The sequence below is a fragment of the Lepisosteus platostomus genome, chromosome 8 (genome assembly GCF_059453375.1).
Source record: "Lepisosteus platostomus isolate fLepPlt1 chromosome 8, fLepPlt1.hap1, whole genome shotgun sequence".
Lineage (NCBI taxonomy): Eukaryota > Metazoa > Chordata > Actinopteri > Semionotiformes > Lepisosteidae > Lepisosteus > Lepisosteus platostomus.
The window spans coordinates 14,044,803-14,067,432 of NC_142618.1; the positions used below are offsets into that span (position 1 = coordinate 14,044,803).

The window sequence follows — 22,630 nt, forward strand, 5'->3', positions numbered from 1 at the left end:
AGAAGAATTACACAGGGGAAGAAAATACTACAGTGGCTTTTTTTTTAAGTGCAAGATCTCAAATTAAATATTTCTGTGCAACTGGAACAATGGATGATCAGGAATCAGGTAGTATACAGTATGGATAAAATAGGGCAACTTGTTCGGTGCAGTGCTGAGAAGTTTTTGTTGTAGTTTCAGACTTCTCTGCTGTCCCAACATTACACAAAAGACTACCTGTTATTTTTTTTTTCCTCTGTTAACAAACAGCAACTTCCCATCACATTTACAATCCGAACACTTTGAATAATGTGGCATTTTTGTCATATTTAAATGTATTAAATAAATCATTTAAGTGCATTTTCTTTTTATCATTATTTCAATCTCCCCCAAATCAGGAAACAAGCCCAGTCCTGCTGTACCGTGGTCTTAGAATGTATAGAGAAATGTGAGGCCTGATGAAAATACTGCTTGGGTTACTCTGTATAGACCTCTTCAATCAGGTGTGACGCAAGGCAGAACATACACATCTCCAGTCAATCTGACCTGCCGTGACCCACTGCTGACGTGCTGAAAATACGGGCAGGAATACAAACCTAAAGGGAAAGTTATTTTGTACTGAAAGAAACTAGGAGATCAGCAAGAAAGCTAGTCAGGTAGTTATACTGTAAGATCCCCCCAAAACACTTAAATAAGCGCACGGCACTCATTACAAAGGTGAATTTTCACAGCACACAGAGCTTTAAAAGTTATTAAATGTATAATTCATACAGTATCGTACTGTTCAATTTACAAATGCTCCCTTTAAAAGTTCCTTACAGCTTATAGCTTACAGCTTTAAAGTGTAAGATGCGTGTTGACGTTTACACGATACAGGTGACACCCAAAGATAATAATACATAATAATTGTGCTAAAAGTCACGAACCGAGCCCTAAACAGAAAAGGAATTTCACAGACCTTTTTACTTACAAAACAGAGTGTCAAGGTCACTTACCTTTTTAATCCATTTCGGGTAACCGTCATGGTTGTGTATACAAAGACACGACACGTAGAGCTGCTTTCACGAGCTGAGCTGGTTTGTTTTCCTACAGAAACTTTTTCGCGGGCCGGTTACGTCATATCCGGTCTCTTAATACGTGTCCTCAAACTACCTGTACGCTGCACAGTTGCGGTGCAAATACATTAAAATATAACAGTCATAAATATAAATATGAATATTTCAAGTGAATATGAAGCAAAAGGCAGCCATATTCCCTTAGTTTTAGTGTTAGAAGTCTTTAGTTGTAATGAAGTGCTAATTTTCGGGCATGCAAAATGTTGTTTTTCAGCCGTCGATCACTACAAATGGAGTACTGTACAACTACGCACTACTGCCAAGATCATCACACTCGGACCTCCCCACCAATCGTAGTTTCATGACTCGAGGTATCTCAGATTGTGGTCTATCAGTGATGGACTCTGTGATTTTAATTTTTAATTTAATTTTAATTAATTCCCAGAAATTTCCTCAAATATGTCCTGAAATCATTAGAAAGTGCCACCTTTCAAATGTGTTTTTATGTACTATAGGAACTACCTCAAGGCTACACACAGCTAACTGACCTATGGGGAAAGAAACAGGATTGCAATTATTAAAACACATTTTAGATTTGTTATGTAGTACGCCTATGTTCCAAATTCCATAACCTGCCATTAATTTATGGGATTCTACAGTTTTTGGTATTTCTGGATGTGAAATGTTGTGGTTGGTAGTAAACTGTATGGTGTCAAGAAGCTCATTAGTACCTAGACCATGGTATACATTTTGTGATTCTCATGATTATGTAATGTTGTTTAACCAATCTTTCATGTCATGTTACATGCATGCACCATCATAATACAACTGTATTTACAGTGGCCTCTAAAAACACTGCAGCAGGTTTAGTGGCTTTGTAAGGTCCTGTACTACACATTAATTAAAGCACAGCTTCTTTAGACTCTCTGCTTGAAACTAGTAACTGCAGTATCTCTCACATGAGATCTAGTCCTTATTTTATTTTGAAATTAATGAAGAACTCTATTCCTCTAACACAAGTCCACAAAGCAAAGAACACATTAGAATAATACAATTCTCAGTCTTCAACAGTATATGTCTGCCTCTTACTGAGAAACATTCACGTTTCTATTTTCTATTGCTAAACGTAATTAAATTAGCACATTGCACACTACAAAATAATTCAACTAGCATTTGTTTGGTGGGTTAAGACACAAATACCTAAAGTTTCACATTCGGTCCATTTACAGTCCTTGAGATAAGAAGGTGTGATAACTTTTCCACCACTATGTGTTCCCTGCAATTTCCTGGCAGTGGTGCTAAAACACTGTTGTTCTGAGGGACAGGCAAAGCAGGTGTAGATGGTAGTTTCCGGTGTAATGATGGGAGAGGTTTATCTGTGCTCTGCTTTAGCAAGCAAGACAAGGCCAGTGCTGGAAAGAAGAGATGCCGGTGGATGCAATTGTCTTGATTGTACTATCAAAGCATACTGGTGTGACTGGTGTAGGTTCATTTACAGTACAGCATGTTCAACGATATAGACATTTTGTAGCTGTGGTAACCCACTGAACTGAATGCTCTCAATGACAGCAAACACATATTGGTTACCCTGTCATGTGACAGGCAGATAGCACTGAGATCAGCTGTAACCGTCTAAAAAGATTGGGAGGCTTCAATGGTCTAGATGGGAGCACTGTGATGCAAAGTGGGTAATGTCCATGTTTGGCAAGGTTGACAGTTTCCCCCAAAGTCCTCAGTCTCCTTAGACATGGATGGTGGATGATAGAGGCTCTTAGCACTAGCAAGAGCTTTTTGAACCCCAAGATGCCCTGCAGAATCTTGACCCAGCAAGTCAGCAAGTGAGAACAACTGGTACTAAGGCTTGAGGCATCATCACCTTGCCAACTGGATCCTCACCTTTGGCTGCAGGCTTCATGCTATGTAATAGTCCATTTCTTTGGACAAGGCTAGCATATGGCCTCCACAGTTTCCTTAGCGCTGGAGTAACATCCTTAGGTTTCCTGTACAGTGCGTGATGGACACTCCTCTTACATTTCATGATGGCCTGAAAGATGGTGTCACCTCACTGCTGTCGATAAATGTCCCTACAAATTGACTGTAGCTCACCCACAACATGGCAAGTGTTAACAGCGAAAGCAGATAGATTTGGCCATGATATCATCTGGTATTTTACACCAGCGTGTGCATTGCTGACATTGGGAGTGAAAACAAACCTTCAAGAAAAAACTTTCAAACTTTCCTTGAAAGAGCATCAGTATTGGAATGATATGCACTTTTGTGATGCTGCACAATCTGCTGGAAGGCCCATCTTCCTCTGCATCCAGTTGGATTAATGTTTGCAGGAATTTTCTGCACGATAATCTGTTTTTGTTTATGGTCTGTTTTAATTGTGAAGGGGTTTTCTTTAGAGATAATACCAAAAAAGTCTGACACACCAGACAGTTACCCAAAGCTCCTTGTCATAAGTGGTCGATTAATGTTCTGACCAATCAAGACATAACTCTCATATGCAATGACTTTCTCTTGATTCTGTCAGAGCTGAGCTAATCCATTACCAAGGTATCTGTGTAGAAAATGAAACGTTGTTTGAATCCGAAAAGGACTTTAAAGGAGGATGGGTTAAAGTATTTCATCAGTGCATAGAAATGGAAAATGCTTGTGTATGGCTTTCATCAAAAAATCTTTAACACATTTTCTCTTATAGGAGGAAAGTCCCAGAAAGGCCATCACCTGGGTAGGGGAGGTAGGGTGAGATCAGGGTTTCACATGCTTTGTGTTTTGGGGGATAACATGTCCCAGGAGGATAACCTTCAACCTAAAACTGCACTAGTCAGGCCTCAGTTTCAGGCCAGCATTTTAAAACCTTGTAAACACTTCCTGTAGGTGTCTCAGATGATGGTTCAATGAAGTTCTGAAAACAATAACGTTTGTGTGGCATATTATACAATGAAGCCTCTGCAAAACCAGTGTCATGAGGCACTGAAATATTGGTGGTGCATTATAGAGGTCTAGTACTTTAAATTGATAAAATCCACCCAGTATTAAAACCTGTCTTCTCGGTGCCAGCTTCTTCCATCACTACGTGCCAATGCATAGGTAGATAGAAGTACCAGCTAATGTGTCAAGGGTGCCATCAACCTGAGGAAGAGTATGTGGGTCATGGGTGGAAGCAAAAGTTAGCTGTAGTTTCCTGCTTCCATCTTTTTTCTCTTGTGATTCTGAAGCACATGGTCCACTGGCTTTTGATCCCCTACTAAAAGCTGGGGAGGAATGATAAGATGATTGACTAATGGTATTGGCTTAACTGATGGTGAATCAATTAATATTAGTCCACTGGCTCTTTGCTGAAATTGTACACTGTAAGCAATGGCTCAACTTGTTTTCTGTCTTTGTCATACAGAGCACATTGGAAGAGATTAACAAGTGGCAGTATTGATTCTCCACTATATGGATTTTGATTGAATCTAAGAATCTAATTTGTCAGTATAAAACTGAGCAATGCAGGGGCCAGTGCGAAGACGAACATCTTCATTTGTGTTGTGAAAGATTAAATGCTGTAGCCATTTGCTGCTTCTGTGGAAATACTGTATTTCTGGCAATGAGGCCTTCTTGGTTTTCAAGAAAGCAAGGTTCAAAGGGCTCAGGGGGTTCAGTCATTGGGGATGCCTCTATGCTGAGAAGGAGACTCAAGGCACACAGTGACTGTAAACAGTGTCATTGCAGGAATTGTGATTGATAGCAAAATAGCTGCATTACAGCTAATGGGAGCAACCTGACGCACTCACTGGAGTGGAAAAGTTTGCTACTATAAACTTACGTAACCTTGTGTTGCGTCAATTATGGCCCCATATTTCAATAAGACGTCCCATCCCAGGAGAGCAGTTTTTCTGGAACTTCTAACAAGGCGCGTGTCATGCTGCTCTGTTCCTCTCTCGGTGTTCAATGTCACAGTCCCGGCTGTGTCTTAACTGTGATCAGCAAGTGATTCAGCAAGCACAGATGTCTTCTGTTGCAAAGACGGTACAGGTTCCCTGAGGTCAAGCCTCATCCAGATCCAGAATCCAGAAATAGGCAGGTTTCCTGAACATGCATAATGGAAGGTTTTGATGGATCGCTGTCAGACACAGTTATATGTCAAGGCGGATGTCCCGGCCCCACAGATGTTATTATCAGCTGATGATCAGTCCTCGGCAAGGGCCTCTCATCTGCCATACCACTCACGTGACACCACTCATCTTCATCTCTGATAAGAGGAGTGGTATCGACCACTGGGGCTAATGTTGCTCAGGAGTAGATAAGAAATCACATCCATCCTCTACCTCCTGTTCTACCTGAGTCTTAATGTTGCCTCTAGTTTCATCATTTGTTCACATCAGTCTGTAAAAGCTTTGATTTGATTCACAAGATCATCCATTATTTCATGAAGATCTCTAACCTGTTTTATTGCCTAGAAATGAAACTTGAGCTGTGGTGGGGCTTGGTATGTTGGTTTTGCAAATGCTTTGGAATTATTCAGATAAAACTCTAATGGAACCCCCTTATTATATGGGGTTTATATTTCTATATTTTATATTATATTTTTCATTACACTGGCTGCAGTGTGGTATTGAATGCCACACAATGTTGTTTACCAATAAAGAGTTTTGTTTATATAATTTAAACCTATGCTTATCAGCAAGATTTGGATAATTTGAAACAGCAAAATAGAAATAAGGAGTATATAGGACCACTGTTCTTTTTTTAATCTCTCTCTAATCTCCTCCTGCATAAGATCAAGTCCTAGAGTTGTTTCAGGGCATTTCAGACAAAGATGCTTCAGCTGTTTACAAATACAACGTAACCACCGAGCAGAAAAACCACAATCAAAACTTTTGTGTACCTTTCATAGTAGAGACACTTTTTGGGAACTGTAGCCAACTGTGTCCCCTATTTAATTGTGCAAATACACAGGTACTAGAACCCTTCTCCCCATAGAGGCCGTTCAATTCCCTCAAACCACCAGTGCAATGACAGACCACCAGAAAACAGCTAGAATCAATAATTCTAATACGATTCTGCTAGCAGTTGCACTAAGGTAAGAATCACCATCTCTTTACTTCAGAAAAGGAACACAACAAAAGAAAACTTCCACAAGGGACACAAACAAGTTACACAACGGACCAAACTTGGCCAAGTAGTCTTTTAGGTGCCTGTCCCTTCTACCTGACATCAGTGGTGGTGTTTTAAATAGCTATTTTTTTAGGATTACGCTCTGCTCCTCAGCTACTAATGTTCTTCTTCTGATACAGTGGCTGAGGAGCAGAGAACTTCTTTTATCACACAGAAGTTTCTTGTTCTTATCTGTAAAGCCTTTCTTCCTTTGGAAAACCATTTTTTTAAAACAACATTTTCTGTCTTTTGATTGAATTAGTTGCTTATTAATTATTTGATTATTGCTGCGAATGTGACTGAATCTTAAAAGCAGGGTATAAGGAGTGTGTAAGCCATCTAGGGGTGTTTGCTTGTGTCAAGGGCGGAACCTGAAACTGTGACAGAAAAGCCAAAGAATTAAAAACTGTTGCCAGGTTTTGAACAGCTCCATGTGTTTGCCAAAGCTGGATGGAACTTTGCTACTACTTGAAATAAGTGTTACAATGCTTCACGGGAACTTACAGAGATACCAAAGATATCATATTGTAAATGAATGCTGTGGTGCTGTTGTTTTAGTTTTTTTTCGTTTTAACATTTTTCAACAGATTCTGAAAATCAGCATGCCTACAATGGTTCCATTTTAGTTCCCATGCTGAGTAACATTTTCTAGTAAAAGCTATATCACTACCCACTTGTGTATTCGCTGGCTACCCACTGAAGCCGGTGGCTCTGTGGCTAAGGATCTGCGCCTGTGACTGGAAGGTTGCTGGTTCAAATCCCACAGCCGGCAGAGGAGTCCTACTTTGTTGGGCCCCTGAGCAAGGCCCTTAACCCCAACTGCTCCAGGGGCAGTGTACAATAGCTGACCCTGCGCTCTGACCCCAAGCTTCTCTCCCTGTCTGTGTGTCTGTGTCTCATGGAGAGCAAGCTGGGGTATGCGAAAAGACTAATTCCTAATGCAAGAAATTGTATGGGGCTAATAAAGCAACATTAACATTAAGATTATTAAGCAGGTGTGAGCCTGGTCAGTACCTGGATGGGAGACCTCCTAGGACACATGCGGTCCATGTGGGTCCTAATGCCCCAGTATAGTGACGGGGACACTATACTGTAAACAGGTGCCGTGCTTCAGATGAGATGTAAAACTGAGGTCCTGACTCTTGGTGGTCATTAAAAATCCCAGGGTGTTTCTAAAAAAAAGTAGGGATTTTAAATGACCACCGAGAGTCAGGACCTCAGTTTTACATCTCATCTGAAGCACGGCACCTGTTTACAGTATAGTGTTTCCTGGTCAAAGCTTTCTATTGGCCTTTACCACTCATGGTCTCCTAATAATCCCCATCTATGAATTGGCTTCATTACTCTGCTCTCCTCCCCACTGACACTGATACTGCAATGCACCCAGCTAAAGCTCATCTTGTCCGAGTGAGGTTTCTGTTGGGGTGATCCTGGTCACAGACTTGAACCCGTGTCTTTGAGCGACTGTCCTCTTTCAGCCTCTCTGAACCCCCTCAGCTGTGTTTTTAAACATCTCTGGGATTATGTACAGGTAGAGTATTTTTCCAAATATGATGACAGTAGGTTTTGTGCAGTGGTCTTCACTCCAGGCCCTAGAGGGCTGCTGGTTCTGTAGATAACTTTGAATCCTCAATAAGTAAAGGACTGGAAGTGAGTGAAATCAAGTCATTGAGAATCCAAAGTGCAAAGGAAGCAACAGCAGCCTTCAAGGACAAGGAGTCAATATCAGTGTATTAGCGTTTCTTGTATTGGACTTGCATGACATAATGGCCATTCAAGCATTCTGCAGTCACGTACGTACAGTATAATGCAAACCAATAACAGGTTAAAGAACAAAATAGAAAGAAAAAATATTAAAATGAGCAATGTCGCTTGACTATACATTAACATTGTATTGTGAATACTTGGTGTGTAAGCAACAGCACAGTGCAAAAAAGAACTCAAAAAATAACTTTTTGGGGGGGAGCAAATGCACATAAAGGAAATACAGTACTATATACAGAAAAAATGCAAGCTCCTTGTTCATCTTATGCTCAATCACAGCTGTCTCAGTCATTTCAACTTAGATTCACTCTGGAGCAGCTATCTTCCCTGTTTGACGAATGAATCGAATGCATGTCATAGGTATTGCAGTTAAACAGTCAATTTAGACAAAATAATGCACTTCCCTTGGCCTGTATGACTGACGGCAGGCTTGTGTTATTCAGAGTCAGTGTTGCTGCTCGGGGAATTACAGTATATATGTTGCCCTTTATCACATTCATGTGAGAAAAACCAGACTCATAGGGGTACGCAGAGCCAGTCATCGTGAGCATGAGTAGAACTGATCATGTTTTGTCTTTTTACTGGAGAGAGACATTCTTGTACTTCTTTCAAAGCAATAGGAAAGCTTCAGACTGACACCAGTGAAACACTCACCCCCACAGTACAGGATGCCATCCCATTAGCCAAAAGCAGGCGTTGGAGGCACTGGTTTGTGCGAGGCAAGTATGATGATAGCAGAGGGCTGGTGCAGAGATGAACTGTACTAGATACAGAAATAAAGACAACCTAATTGCAGATAATGTAGACACGCAATTATATATCTTTTTTCTTTTCCATGTTTATTTGAGTTTTTCTAAGCTTTTGCCGGCTGTTAGTACAGTAGGTCAATGAGTTCTGCCTAGTGAAAGAGATATGGCTGTGAGTCCTTGTATTAAAAAGCTCTGGTAATGGCCTCACGACTTCACATCTCATAGTGTCTCACCTGTCTCTTATGGCAAAACAGGACTTTTGTAGTAGACATCCAAGGAGCAACAAGCACCATCGAGCCCACCTTAGATTAAAGCACTGTGTGACTCACAACTCACAGCGCAACACTGACAAGTGCACCAGGTCCCGAGAGTCCGAGACCTGAGAAATCTCTTCAGCCCCAGATGCCTCGACACTACTGTTCTCTCATCATGCCTACAGTATAAGACACCGGCAGGCCTGGTGTGACTGGCACGCACAAGATCAATGATGGACCTTGTCCTAGTGTGGGAGAATATCAAAAACGTTCTGCAAAGGTTCATCACCCCCCTCTGTTGGTTCTTATGGTTTCATGGCATCTTGGCAGGCGTGTGACAGACCTGCAGATGAAGACATTATTAAGAATCCCATTCGAACTGTGGCTTACAATATTACAATACCAGATTATTCTCATAGAGAGACGCCTAGCCATCCAAGAGCGTTTTAGAAAAATAGAAGCAGGGCAGCAGCCAGCTCTGTCTCTTGAATCTTTGCTTGTCATCATGGTGCTAGAGTCATTATCTTTATTTGGTGCCACTCCTCCAGTGAAGGAATAGTCACGCTTTATTTAACTTGACTACCGGTAATCCTGGACATGGAGCCTATAGAACATGTTCAGGTCTTTAACAGTGCAGGCCAAATGCCCTGTAACATCCAATAGCGGCTAGACTTGCTGTTTGGGGAAAAAAGCACCAGTTTGCTGACTTGTGGCTGGGTCAGTTCATTATAGACATCAGGTTTCACTGCCACTGCTGCCTTGCTGATACCAATAGATAACACATAACTCATGTCTTGAGCAAAAATCATTTTGTCACCCTATGTGAACAATTCCAAACCTGAGAGATCTGCTGATATCTTTAGCAGATATTGCATATATCAATTTCAAAATACCCCAGGTAAATTTATCAAGTAAATGTTAATTATTTAACATACAGTACATTGAGATTTTGTTTATGGGAGGTTGTAATATTAGCTAAACATCCCCTACATTTTTATGAGCAGAATAGATCTTTACTTGTAATAGACAGATTCATAATCCATCAGAAAGCACAGATTTTTTTTTAAATATAAGTAAAGGCAATTTGCCCCCAGAGAAGGAGAGATATCTTGAGAAACGTTAACAGAAAGGGAAACGTCCTATGTAGCATTCACAAAATAACAATAAAATAATAGATAAAATAGGTAACTACGTTTTTATTTTTGTAAGTTATCCTTCTTAAAAACAGAGTATTTCCTTGCAAATGAAAGTTAAGGTAGCTTACAACTCTGGAATGCATTATTGGATGCTGTAGAATGTGATTGCACTCCAAAGCATTGATTTTGTAAAGATAAAGTGTTAATAAATGAAGAAGAAACTGTTCAATCTGTTTACTTACTGTGTAATATGTACTGTATTATTGATGATACTACAATATTAAAATTTACAATAATAGTAAACCCATCTAATGTGTGTAGCTTTCTCTCTTTATATAATATTATATATTTGTACATACATATGCAATTTTATTATTTTTTCTCTGTGATACCAAAGCAGAATAGCTTGATTGACAGTAGTCTCCATGGTCTAGCGTATTCACAGTTTCCCTTTGATTCAAGGATGGTAGCTTATGATAATTGCAAAAACACATCTGGTTGATCAGTTTTCCGCTGAAGATTTATTTGCACAGGCATAAAAGAACTTGCATCGGAAATGCCGTGGTTCAGAATTTGTGTTATCATTATGTCGTGCCTACACACTTTATATACAATTTAATGCTTGTGACCATGCGCTGAAAAGTGGTATAAAAGTTTGGAAATGGCTTTGCACAGTGAAGAACGCAGACCAGTGCAAAGGAGGGACAAGTTCTATTTATTTACTTCATTATTTATTTTTTAATCTTATCTCCTCTCTTCTGCGTCCAGTAAACCCGCCTGCTGCAGGTGCGCCACGAAAGTTAGCAGATTGCACAGAGCACTTCCCATCCACAGAGCAGCAGCAGCAGCAGCAGCAGAAAGAGATGAAGGGTAATATTTTGGCGATGGAGATTAAAGCAGAGGTTTTTGTCATCTGTAGCGAGACAAGCTATTCATCCATCCAGATCACAGCCAAAAAAAAGGCTGGTCCCAGAAATTAGCAGTTTCAGCTCAGCAGCAAAGTCGCCAGGCTGTGAAGGCAGAGAGAAATTGACTAATTAGCAATGCGCACTAAAACTTGACGGTTCTCTCCATAAGAGCGAGGGAGAGACTCGCTTTTTCTCTCTCTCTCTCTTTCCTTTCTTCCAAAGATGTTTGAAATCGCAGTCATTTACGCTCGACAGTTTTTACAATAGCCTTGAGCCATAATTTTGCGAGTCTCTCCAGCATCCATCCCCCTGCACGGTCTCTCTCCACCGGCCATGCACGACCGTTTCTCTCCCCAACCGTGGTTTTCCTATTACTCTCGTTACGACTCACTGAGCCCCAGGCCCAAGGATAATGATGTGTTGTTTCTTGGTAGCATAATTTGTCACACGTACATTTTTTTCTTCTTCTTCTTCTCTTGCAGAAAGCTCTGCTCCCTCTCACACACTCGCACACTTCTTGCTAATTCAGGAGAGCAAATGATCAACGACAAAAAATAAAATGTAAAATAGTCCCCGCAGGAGTTGGAATCAAGAATATTTTTTTGGAGGAATCGAACATAGTCTTCAAAGGGGAGAGGACTGATTAAAATAAGAAAGAAAGAAAGAAAAGTCACAATCTTTGAGGACGTGAAGCTTACTTTTTGCCAAGCTGGTGTTCAGGTAAGTTTGGCCTGTGTTTCTATACTCACATTGTTTAGTTGTGGCAAGCGCCTTTTTTAGATTGTGTGCTAAAAGCGACAGCGAAACCAGATGGTACCTGCTGTCAGATTTAAATTAAAAAGACAGTCTCATATACCCGGATCAATGCTAAGGCTAAACGTGCCGATCTGAAAGCGCTCCCTTAACGTCTGCGAAGTTAATTTCTTCAATGAACAGGGGTCTTTCGAGTGTCTCTGTCTTGACTATAGCAAATTGAGCTAACCCTAAGTCTGTGGGGTTGTTTACAGCAAGTAATCATAAACAAGAGAATAATAAACGTTTAGCAGCAATGACCCTGGTAGGAGCGCGGTGTTTTTGTACCTCTTTATGTGTGTAGAATAGGCTCACGTTTCCTACACGGAAGGAGTACAGTAAGGCTGGCTTAAAACAGAGTAAGGTGCTTGAATACCAGACGGAACTACTCTGTAGCTTTACGAGAGGATACAGCTTTTTTTTCCTTCCACGACCAACTTCTGTTACGTTGCTCAGGAAGGTGCTGCAATATCCCCTCTCTCTTTTTTTTTTTGCTTTCCAAGCCGTAGCGTCCGTTAGAATTTCTCGCCTAAAAGACAAATTGAGTGGAATTGTATGTAGATATTTAAAAAGTAGGAAAAAATAACAACAACAACAACGTTGTCAGGCTCGGAAGATTAACGAGCTGTGTCATATTTTCCGGGACTAATGAAACATTTAAAAAAAAAAACGGAACAACATTGAATCCTCGAAAGATCAGGCTAACTCTGGGGCAGCTTCAAAATATGATTTTTGTGTTTGCAGCTTGTTTAATTTTTAATTGAGGGCACGCTATTTGAGGTCACTACATGTGTGCGGGTCAGACGTTGGTTGCGAATAACAAAAACACGCTCCTGGATTCGAAAACTTTACTGAGATTTAATGATTGCGTATGTTGAGAGAAGATGCTGCTGTGACTGTGATGTACTGTAACTGTTATACAAAGGCATAAAGGTGATAAAGGGTGAAAAGGACCGATATGAAGGTACAATGTTGTGTCTATTTTGTTGATTAGGTGGGGTTAACAGCCGGGTAGCCATGTCCAGATCTGGTGATAGAACATCCACCTTTGACCCGACTCACAGCGATACCCTCCTGCACGGTCTCAACCTGCTGTGGAGAAAGCAGCTTTTCTGTGATGTGACGCTCACTGCCCAGGGACACCAGTTCCACTGCCACAAAGCGGTGCTGGCATCCTGCTCTCAGTATTTCAGGTCTCTGTTCTCCAGCCACCCCCTCAACAACGAGGGCATTTCTAACAAGGACCAGGGGAGTGGTGGGACACCTTCCTCTTCCCCTGACGAGAAGCTAGTGGCCAGCCCCCGATCCATCAACAACCTGGTGCTGCAAGGCTGCTCCTCCATCGGTCTGAGGCTGGTCCTGGAGTACCTGTACACTGCCAATGTCACCCTGTCCCTGGACACTGTGGAAGAGGTGCTGTCTGTCAGCAAGATCCTCAACATCCCTCAGGTCACCAAGCTGTGCGTGCAGTTCCTCAACGACCAGATCTCCGTGCAAAACTACAAGCAGATCTGCAAGATCGCCGCGCTCCACGGGCTGGACGAGACCAAAAAGCTGGCCAACAAGTACCTGGTGGAGGACGTGCTGCTGCTCAATTTCGAGGAGATGTGCGCCATGTTGGACTCCCTGCCGCCCCCCGTGGAGTCGGAGCTCGCCCTCTTCCAGATGTCCGTGCTGTGGCTGGAGCACGACCGGGAAACCCGCATGCAGTACGCCCCCGACCTGATGAAGAGGCTCCGCTTCGCCCTGATTCCCGCCCCGGAGCTGGTGGAGAGGGTCCAGTCGGTGGACTTCATGAGGAGCGACCCCGTCTGCCAGAAGCTGCTCCTGGATGCCATGAACTACCACCTGATGCCTTTCAGGCAGCACTGCAGACAGAGCGTGGCCAGCAGGTGAGGGTTGTGGTGGGCGTCTGCTCGCAGGTGCTGATCCGCTGCCTTCGGAGGTGAAACCTAGTCAGCAGAGAGCTCCTTAGCCTGAGTGAGGGGAAATTATTCAATCTCGATTTGCATGACCACCTACACTTTGTACAGAGAGCAGATGGAGCCAGATTGGTTGACGTGCTGTATATCCGTATACAGGATGGCTCCTGTGCCTTAAGAGGAAAGCTTATTGTTATGTTCACCTGTGGGCAAAGTTCTGTAACATCCGTTCCCTTTCAAAAGATCTTAGTTCAAAAGGGTTCAAGGATCCATTGGTGTTTCTCTTGACAACAGTAACTGTTTTCATGTATGTGTTTGCATCATTTTTTCACTTTGTCAGCTGCAAGGGGTTACTAAATCTTCTTTCACCCATCTCCTCTGTCTGGGAGCTTTGTGAGCAGGAACCGGCCGTTCTGAGGCTAGTGAGCTGCAAGCAGGTCTCAGAGGAAGCAAGTTTGAGCATCTGAGGATGACAACAGGTCCGTTCATTAAGCTGAACACGTAATAAAGCCGGTGGAATGACACTGCAGACAGAAAGAGAGGAATCGGTGCGGTTTTCTTGAAAGTTTGAGACGATTCATCTTAAAAAAAGATAAGAATGTCTTCATGATCATTTAAAAAAATGATGAAAAACAATAGCCCCAAGGTACAGAAAATGCACATCCAGGTGGATGCTGCACATTGGTGGTGGTGGAGGGGAGTCCCCATTACCTGTAAAGCGCTTTGAGTGGAGTGTCCAGAAAAGCGCTATATAAGTGTAAGCAATTATTATTATTATTATTATTATTATTATTACTCCTTAGAAAATGGACACAGTAGATATTTTAATCTTTTAGAGGAAAGGAATAGCCTTAAATATTACAGATCTCAAACCAAATAAAATGCACTCAGCACCAAATAAACCTTATCTTGCTTGTAATTCTATTAGCCATTCAAAACCAAAACTTCCTAAATCTGATCTGTGTAAAACTAGAATGGGTAACGATATCTAAAAAAAATTAACTATGAAGTTTCCGTGACCAAAGCAGTGATTACATTTTTTTAAAGCGATCGTTTCATGGTTTAGATGATAACTCACATGAACAACAAGCAATCGTTTCTTTCTGAGGTGCTCCTTCAACATTGTATAATATTTTAGAGCTGCAAAACACTAGATTAGTGAGGCGTGAAGGAAATGTCAAAAAAATGAAGATCCTTAGCTGTTAAAGCAATATTGAAAACAGTCACAAATATAGGTCAAAAGACTTGGATATCACTGAACTATAGATGGTTTTCAATGCATGAAGAACATTGTTTCTTCCGGAAAAGACAAAGAAAAAACTGTCTCTCTGTCCCTATATTATATATTTTTTCTACTTAGTATACAATTATTTTGGTAATTTACTCAAATACATTACTGGAATGTCTTAATGTTTTTGTCATTTAGCACAAGCAAAATTTGGATTTAGAAAGTACAGAACCTGTGCTGTGTTTGGGCTAATCTGACTATTTTCTTACATTTTAAAAAATCAGAGTTCTCTTAAAAACTCCCTTAAAATACACTCTTTTTAAACATTGAATGTAAGTGCATAGAGTAAAAAATATACATTTATGTAGACTATTAATGGTGTGTGCTGATTGTTGGTTCAATTTTTATTTTATTGTGGCAGATACAAACTGTTTATTTTTGTTGTGAGTGTGAGTGTCTGTCACATTGCATTCTGGGACAAATGTTGACCCATGCCATTTTTCACAGAATTAGCTGGGTTGTGTTCGTCTAACTGATAACACGTCATTTATGGGTATCTGCTGTCAAAACAATTGCAGTTTCTTGTAAAGTACTTTGTTCATTTGTTGTTTCTTCTACAACGTCAGGTTTTGTAGAGTGGTAGGGTACATTTTCATTACTATACAGTCAATCGGCATAGTTGTTAGTCAGGAATATATCTGGTTCCAAATTAAACACAGAAGGCTAGTAAATAAATCTTTTGCTTAAAATTAAAACTTAATTGTTTGACGACGGCAACTCAAACTGCAAACTGATGTTTCATTTTAATTACTTTTATTACAATGGGTCACCATTGTGGAAATGCACAGTACATGACCTTCTTGTTAATTTATTTTTGGATATGTTTCAGCACTGTACTTGAGCATCAAAAAACTCAATAATCCGATTTTTATACATGTTCACGGTTCTCATCCATTTGTTACATTAATCAGTTTAACTGCATCCAGAACCACCTCTAACAAGGAAAAGAAGTTACAGTCCAGGTCCATATTTTTTCAGATGACTGAAATCTTTTGAGTCTTCCTCATGTGACGGCAGACATTAAATGGTAAAAAATTATTACTCTGGTAACAATCGGTTCTACAAACTCAGTGCCAGAGTAATATATTAGTCTGTAGGGACTCCTGCAAAAAAAAAAAAACATAACTGCTATTGTAACTACTACTATCACTCCAATTCAGCTAATCTGCTACATCTTTTATTCTACCAGGGAATTACTAGAAAGAGCTATTCATGATGGATTTGTTGCGATAAAGGCAGTGTTCTGAATAGATTTTACTCCTGTACTTACATGGCAGCCTTTGTAAAATTGTTCATTTGCACCCGTGCTCAACAAAGTTGATTCTTGGAAATACACAGGTGAAAAACCTCCAGACGTAAAAGCCCGTCTGGGTTTTGGATGTGTTCCCAGACAACAATATACATGCAAGCCGTTGATTGTTTGCAGTTGGGAAATGGCTTCCCAGTAATTAGCAGTGACGGCTTTCAAAAAAAGGATGAGCACAGCGGTGACAATAAATTGTGTTGCAGTTTGCTCTGCTAATCCACATAATGCCCTCCCTGAGGTCTGTTATTTAATGTGTGGCATTGTTAGTGTAATACTATTAGGTGGAGATGTGGGGGGTTCAAACTTGAGGTAATTATGTCGCTCAAAGATTGAGAAAGAGGTAAGGCATTATGAACGAATGTGCCAGTTGAGTTCAAGTCACCTCTGAGATCAGTTTCATTAATTTCCAAGTGTAGATTTTAATTTCAAATTGAAGAAGTGATCAAGCATTGTAAACGCAGCACCTGGATTGCTCTGGTAATCCCCCCGTTGGTAAACAGCGCTTAGCCACCTTCCCCAGCCCCCTGTCTCCTACCAGCAGAGAGGATTTTCTTCTGTCTCAGATGAATACGTTCAAACTTGAAGAGTGCTATCGACGTCTCCGCAGCTTATCAGAATTCGCTTCACAAAAAAAAAGCTGTGTTGCAAAATATTGTAAAGTCCAAAATGGCCCTGATGTAAAGAGAAACTGAATAGACAGGTATATGAAATCATATCCATAACATCTATACATGGTTTTTGCCTGCTTGCAGGTAAATGGCTTAGGAATCCATTAAATGCTTCAGACCACGTATGGGTCCAGGGAAATAATCAGGTTAGGTTTCCGTTGGCCTTGCAGTGATGACTTGGGCACATATAGTAATACCCCTTCAGCATTACCCTGACTGAAAACAGTTCTGCCTTTGCTTTGTATGATGAGGAACGAATCGTGTTTCTGAATTGCCCAACACATTGAAAAGAGGTTTCGTTGGAAAAGTTTAACTTTAAGAGCTTGATCGGGCACAATATTAAATTTTGACGTGATCACCCCTTTGTGGCAAAAAAAAACTTTCCTCCTCTGCAGATGTACTGTACTTACAGTATCATTACAACAGCATAAACAACGTTCCTGCAGTTTGTTTTCATTGAAGAACAGAGCTAGTCCGAAACAGAATAAGTTGACCTGCAGTTCAGGGCAAACGAGATGCTCGAAATGTCCACAACTACTACTTGTGGAGGTAACAGGTTAATAATTCACAACATGAAAGTCTTTTTCTGAAAGCCCTGAAAAATAAGAATTGGTAATCCATTCCTTGAATTATAATGTGAAATAATTGTTTGATTTTAAAAATTAAATGGTGTCTAAAAGATATTTAGAAGATTATTAATCATATGCTTTTTGGCAACAGAAACGTTTCTTTATGTACTGTAAGGTTCTAGTAGGTCACAAAGGTATTGGACCGTGTGGGGATGAAGACTACCTGCTGTATGCCTGGTAGTGCACTTGTTGAGAACACCTAAATAAAGGAGAATACATTTTTTCTTTTAGAAATCAGTTGCTAGAAAATGTTCTAATTGTTTTTCCAGTGCCCAGTGTATGGAAGTCTACAGTCTCTTCTGCTGTATTGTTTCTAAGGCCCTTGTTCACTTTCAATAACAACAATGACAGCAAACCACTCTCTCATACCACAGGAAAATAAAACCGCCTGGGTCCACCCTGAACACTGTATCACTGACGCTGAAATTCTTGTTCTTGCTATTGTTTCTTACCGCTTGGACTATCGCAAAGCTCTCTTTGTTGATCTCTCTTCATGCTCTGTTCTGCAGCCATCGCAGAATGCACTGCCTAGATTCTTAACTCATACCAATCATATAGACTCTCTTTCTCCCAAGTCTGACTCAGCTCATTGGCTCCAGTTCTACTGTCAGGTTGGATATTAATTTAATGTTGTTGACATCCACTATAAGGGCCTGGCCCCTTGCTATAGCAGAGCAGATATCTTATTTCTGCTGCAGCAAAGGAACAGATCTGTGATCTCTTGGCTATACCTGTAGCTGGGTCCTGTAATATCAGTGGCAGTTCTTTTAGTCATGCTGCACTGCTTTTCTACAATTCTGCTGGAAGCCTGGGGAAACTGTGGCTGTCACTTTCTACTTTTCAATTAATCTAAAGTTTGTCCCTCACATATAAATGTCTGCTTATGTACTTGGTATTCAGCCGACTGGACACTTGCAATATTTAAATACTTTGTAATATGGGAAATAAAACATACTCAAGGAATTCTTATTTTTGGTTGTACGTTCCATACTCTTCATTTTTAAGGTTAAGACCAAGGTAGTTACAGACGGTGTAACTTATTGCTGATTGTAAATGTGCTTGAACCTGCGCAGAGTGGTACAGTGCATAACAAATAGACCGATGATAAAGTTCTCCAAATGTTTGTTTCTGTGATTTTGATATCATGAGCAGTGAAAAGCTTTGCACTACAACATCACACCAATCATAGAGCGTGCGTGTTGTAGGGGACGTTGATTAAAAATGAAGTTGCTACAGGAGCGTTTGAAATAATTTGATGGCGTGTAATGTGTGAAGGGTGGTCGACTGCAGTTTGTTAAGACATTTCGGCTGACAATACCTTTCAGTCGTTGCTTCTTGTTCTTCCTCGTGTTGATGGTGCTTTGAACTAAAGTAAAGACTGGCGTCACTATTACATGTTCACATTTGTGATAGTGAGTCTCCTTTCAGTCTCATTACAGCAGTGGATGTGCCATCCATAATGATATGGATTCTGTCCGTCACCCTACTGTATGTATATTCCATCCCATAACGTAACAGGCCTGACATCGCATTGCTATAATGCTCTGCAGATTAATGCCTAAGAACTCCTCTCCATGTTGCCTCCATACCTTGGCCAACCGGTCAGCTCATACCTGTCAATGAAAACATTGTTTTCTACCTTTCCCGCTGGCGGAAACTATCTTTAGTGAATTCATCTTGAAAACAAACCTCATGATTGACCTAAGATTAAATGTAAATCCATAATCATTGAAAATAAAGTTGTGTTATAAACCCTTAGCGAACAGATTTAATCATATCAAACATGGTAGGATTGTCAGAGTAGGCCTCCTGAACAAGAACGTGGATTTACACATCAATCAAACAAAGGATTGTTGTTTATTTTTGGCCCGACCCGACCCAGTGTAAACTGCTGTTGGGATCTACCTCAGATTTTCTGGGATGTTGTCTTGGTGTCAGAGTTTTGCAGGTTGAGGCTCTCGTCTACCGCCTGCGCGTTTTTGGAAGCTGCAGAAATCTTGAGTTGGGCCACATCTGCAAGCAGGCAGTGACGTGACTAAAGCTGAGAACATAGTTCACTTGTGTCCCTCACACTCCTCAGAACATACTAGTGAAAGTGACAGCAGTTCATCCCCTGCTGGAGGACTGCATTGGAGAGGAGATCTAAAAGATTGGGTGAAGATGATAATAATAATAATGATAATAAGTAATGGGGACTCCCCTCCTCCTCCACCTACGTATGTCACCTGGAACCACAGTTCGCCAGTATGCTCACCACACAACCTGTTATCAGAGGGCAGGAGGAAAGATTACTAATGCCTATTATTAGGACACCATGATTGGTAAAGGCCAGTGGTACAGTATCTGATGAAATGTATGCTTTAGTGTTGTGATCTCTTTTATAGCAGGCATGCAGACATCTCAAAACAGACAGCATTCAATGTTTTATGACGTTGGCCAATTGTGTTGTGTGGGGGTTTGCAGCGCTGTAGTTATTGGAGTTGACAGATTTGATCACTAGTCTGTCATCCATTCATAGGACTGCGTATCAGCATCATAACAAAGAATTAAAAATATCCTCTCTGCAAAAAATGTTGATTGCCAGCCAATGCCGAGCATTGTCTAAACGAATAACGAAGGGTAGGGCAGAAAGATAACTTGACTTGGTGCTGGCTAGGGACATCCTGTTATCTACTGAAGCCATCGTTTCTGTGGCTTGAGAAGACAATATGTCTTGGGACTAAAGAATATGGAGCTTGTGCAAAGCTCTAGGACTGCAGTCACAGCACGTTTAATAACACACTGAAAAGAGACAAGGTATTTCTACCATCATAGCCAGATTGAAATAATGGGAAATGCCTTAATGGATGTCTGCTTCTGAGCAAGTATTGCTCCATCCTTCAGAGTTCCTGAATTGTGAAGGAGCACGATATCTTAGGTAATTATTTCCTCTTTCATTCAGAGTACACCAATTGTCACCCCTGTTGTCCAGGTACCATGATTATCCTGTGTTACTTTGATATAATATTTGCAGTTCTAAATTAGTTAGTACTATTTCACTCCATGAATTGCTGCTTTCTGCTTGTCCCATGCTGGCATTTCAACATAGACAGAGATGCAACTTGGAGAACATCTGTTAAAATCTGGAGCACTCATGCAACAATTTTTTTTTCCCGTAACTCATACTTTATTGCTATATAGTGCGCTGATGAAGTGATTTGAGCTGACTTTCCAGAAGTATATAAATAGGTTCATCAGCTGGCATAGGATGTCTTAATATATTAACCACTGATGTGGGTGATTTTTCTCCGTATTTGCAATTTAAAGTGAAAGTTCAAAGTATTAATTCAGAGACTTCACAAATAGGGATACCAGAGAGAACAGCTCGCATTGCTTTATCCTATCTGCCCTGTCTGTTGCAAAATGCAAACTAAGAAAATGGTTAAGATTGTAGGAATCAATTCCAAAAACAGGTCCACGGATCTCATCCAGCCTTTTCTTGAAAGAAGCCATTGTTTGCACAACCACTTCTGTGTAAAGAAATGACTCGCCGGTTTTAAATATAGATTTCAGTGGTTTCCACTTGTGTCGTCTGGTTCGTGTTTCAGGGTTAATCTTGAAGAAGCTCATTGGGTTGAATAGTAAGACATTCCTTTAAGCCTGGGAATTAATCTGGCTACTCTCCCCTAGACTGATGTCAGAGCAGCAATGTGTTTTCTATAAAGTGTTGACCAAACATGTGCACAAAATTCTAAATAAGGTTTTACTACTTTTAAATTAGCCTTCACAATCTTTTATGTAAGCTTAGGAAATAACTATGCTCAACTATTTAAAAAAATAAATTACAGATGGTGTTTCCTAATAAGCTTTAATGTGCATGGGACAGCCAGTGCTTCACAATTGTCCATGCTCATATTTGTTGCAAAACACAGCAAAAAAGAATTCAAGGTAACAAGTTAATCATGGTGCCATTTTGTATTTTTGCTTTTTTTCTGCTCCAGGCTCCAGTTCCGTTTCCTCCGACATTTTTAAAGCTATTTTGGCATTTAAGGGTCAGCAATATTCAAAAGAGAGCTGCTTAAAGGATTCGGGTGCCGAATTCATGAGATGTGCCTCTGTTGCAAATGTGTGGCACTGTGTTTCCGGAACCACATCATTCAGGTCTGTTCAGGATCATTAGTGAAGCCATGCATATTAATGGAGGCGCAGTGGAGTGGAGTCATAGCCTGCAAGCACAGTGGGGTACTGGGTTCTAGCTCCAGGGGTTCTTAAAAATTCCTCACACTGCAGTTTGCAGGTGGCAGGGAAGACCCCCGCAGTTCTCAGTGAATCGGGTCCAATGTCATTGCTTTGATATCAGGACCGTTGTACTTAAGGCAGCTCCAGAATCCAGTCTTTACCCTTGAAGCAGCCCTGCATTAAAACCGCTGCTTTGTGGTCTTTAAATGTCTTCTTTTTCCTGCCCCTTACTTGTAAATCCTCTTTCCAGCCTTGCTGCCTTTAAGGAAGGCTTTCTGAGAAGACAGTGAAATTTGGAACTAAAAAAGTTTGTGAATGAGTGTCATTTTGAATACAGTATGTGTAATGCTCCCACTACTGTGTACAACCTCTCCTTCTCCTCCCTTTAGCTGAGAAATGAACTTACTTCTTCTTAATTACAGCTGGAAGTGGAATTTGAGTCAAAGGAACACATTTCTTCAGCATGTAATTTTACATACAGGAGTTCAAACATTATTTAATTACTGTATCAATAACATGGGTGAGATTCAGAAGGTATGCAATTATCTTATCGTTATACATAAATGGCATCTGTTGATTAAACAAATAATCCTAAAAAGGAAAGATAACTGGATAACATGTGTGCTGGACTTCTGAAAATGTTTGCTGTAGTTCCTGTTTCACATTAGTGCAGTTAATTTGTCATATGCACAAGTGCAATGAAATGCTTATTTGCATATATGCTCCGATACAAAGACATTAAGAAATCACCAAAAACATAAACACTGAACAGCAGCAGCACCACAACAACAAGTAAAACAACATACAACTTAAA

General features: G+C 40.6%; 1 protein-coding gene across 2 annotated transcripts in view; it reads left to right on the forward strand.

The window, feature by feature from the left end:
• The first annotated feature begins 11,192 nt into the window (after nt 1-11,192).
• klhl14 (kelch-like family member 14) overlaps nt 11,193-22,630 on the forward strand; it is a 36,148-nt gene continuing 24,710 nt past the window's right edge. Inside the window, exons 1-2 of one of the 2 annotated variants that reach the window (XM_088642514.1) lie at nt 11,193-11,713; nt 12,780-13,677. In XM_088642514.1, the coding sequence (XP_088498640.1) occupies nt 12,803-13,677 (875 nt within the window). In that variant the 5' untranslated portion in view covers nt 11,193-11,713; nt 12,780-12,802. Of the gene's footprint in view, nt 11,714-12,229; nt 13,678-22,630 lie in introns of those variants that run through there. The other variant, XM_088642515.1, reaches the window with a different exon arrangement.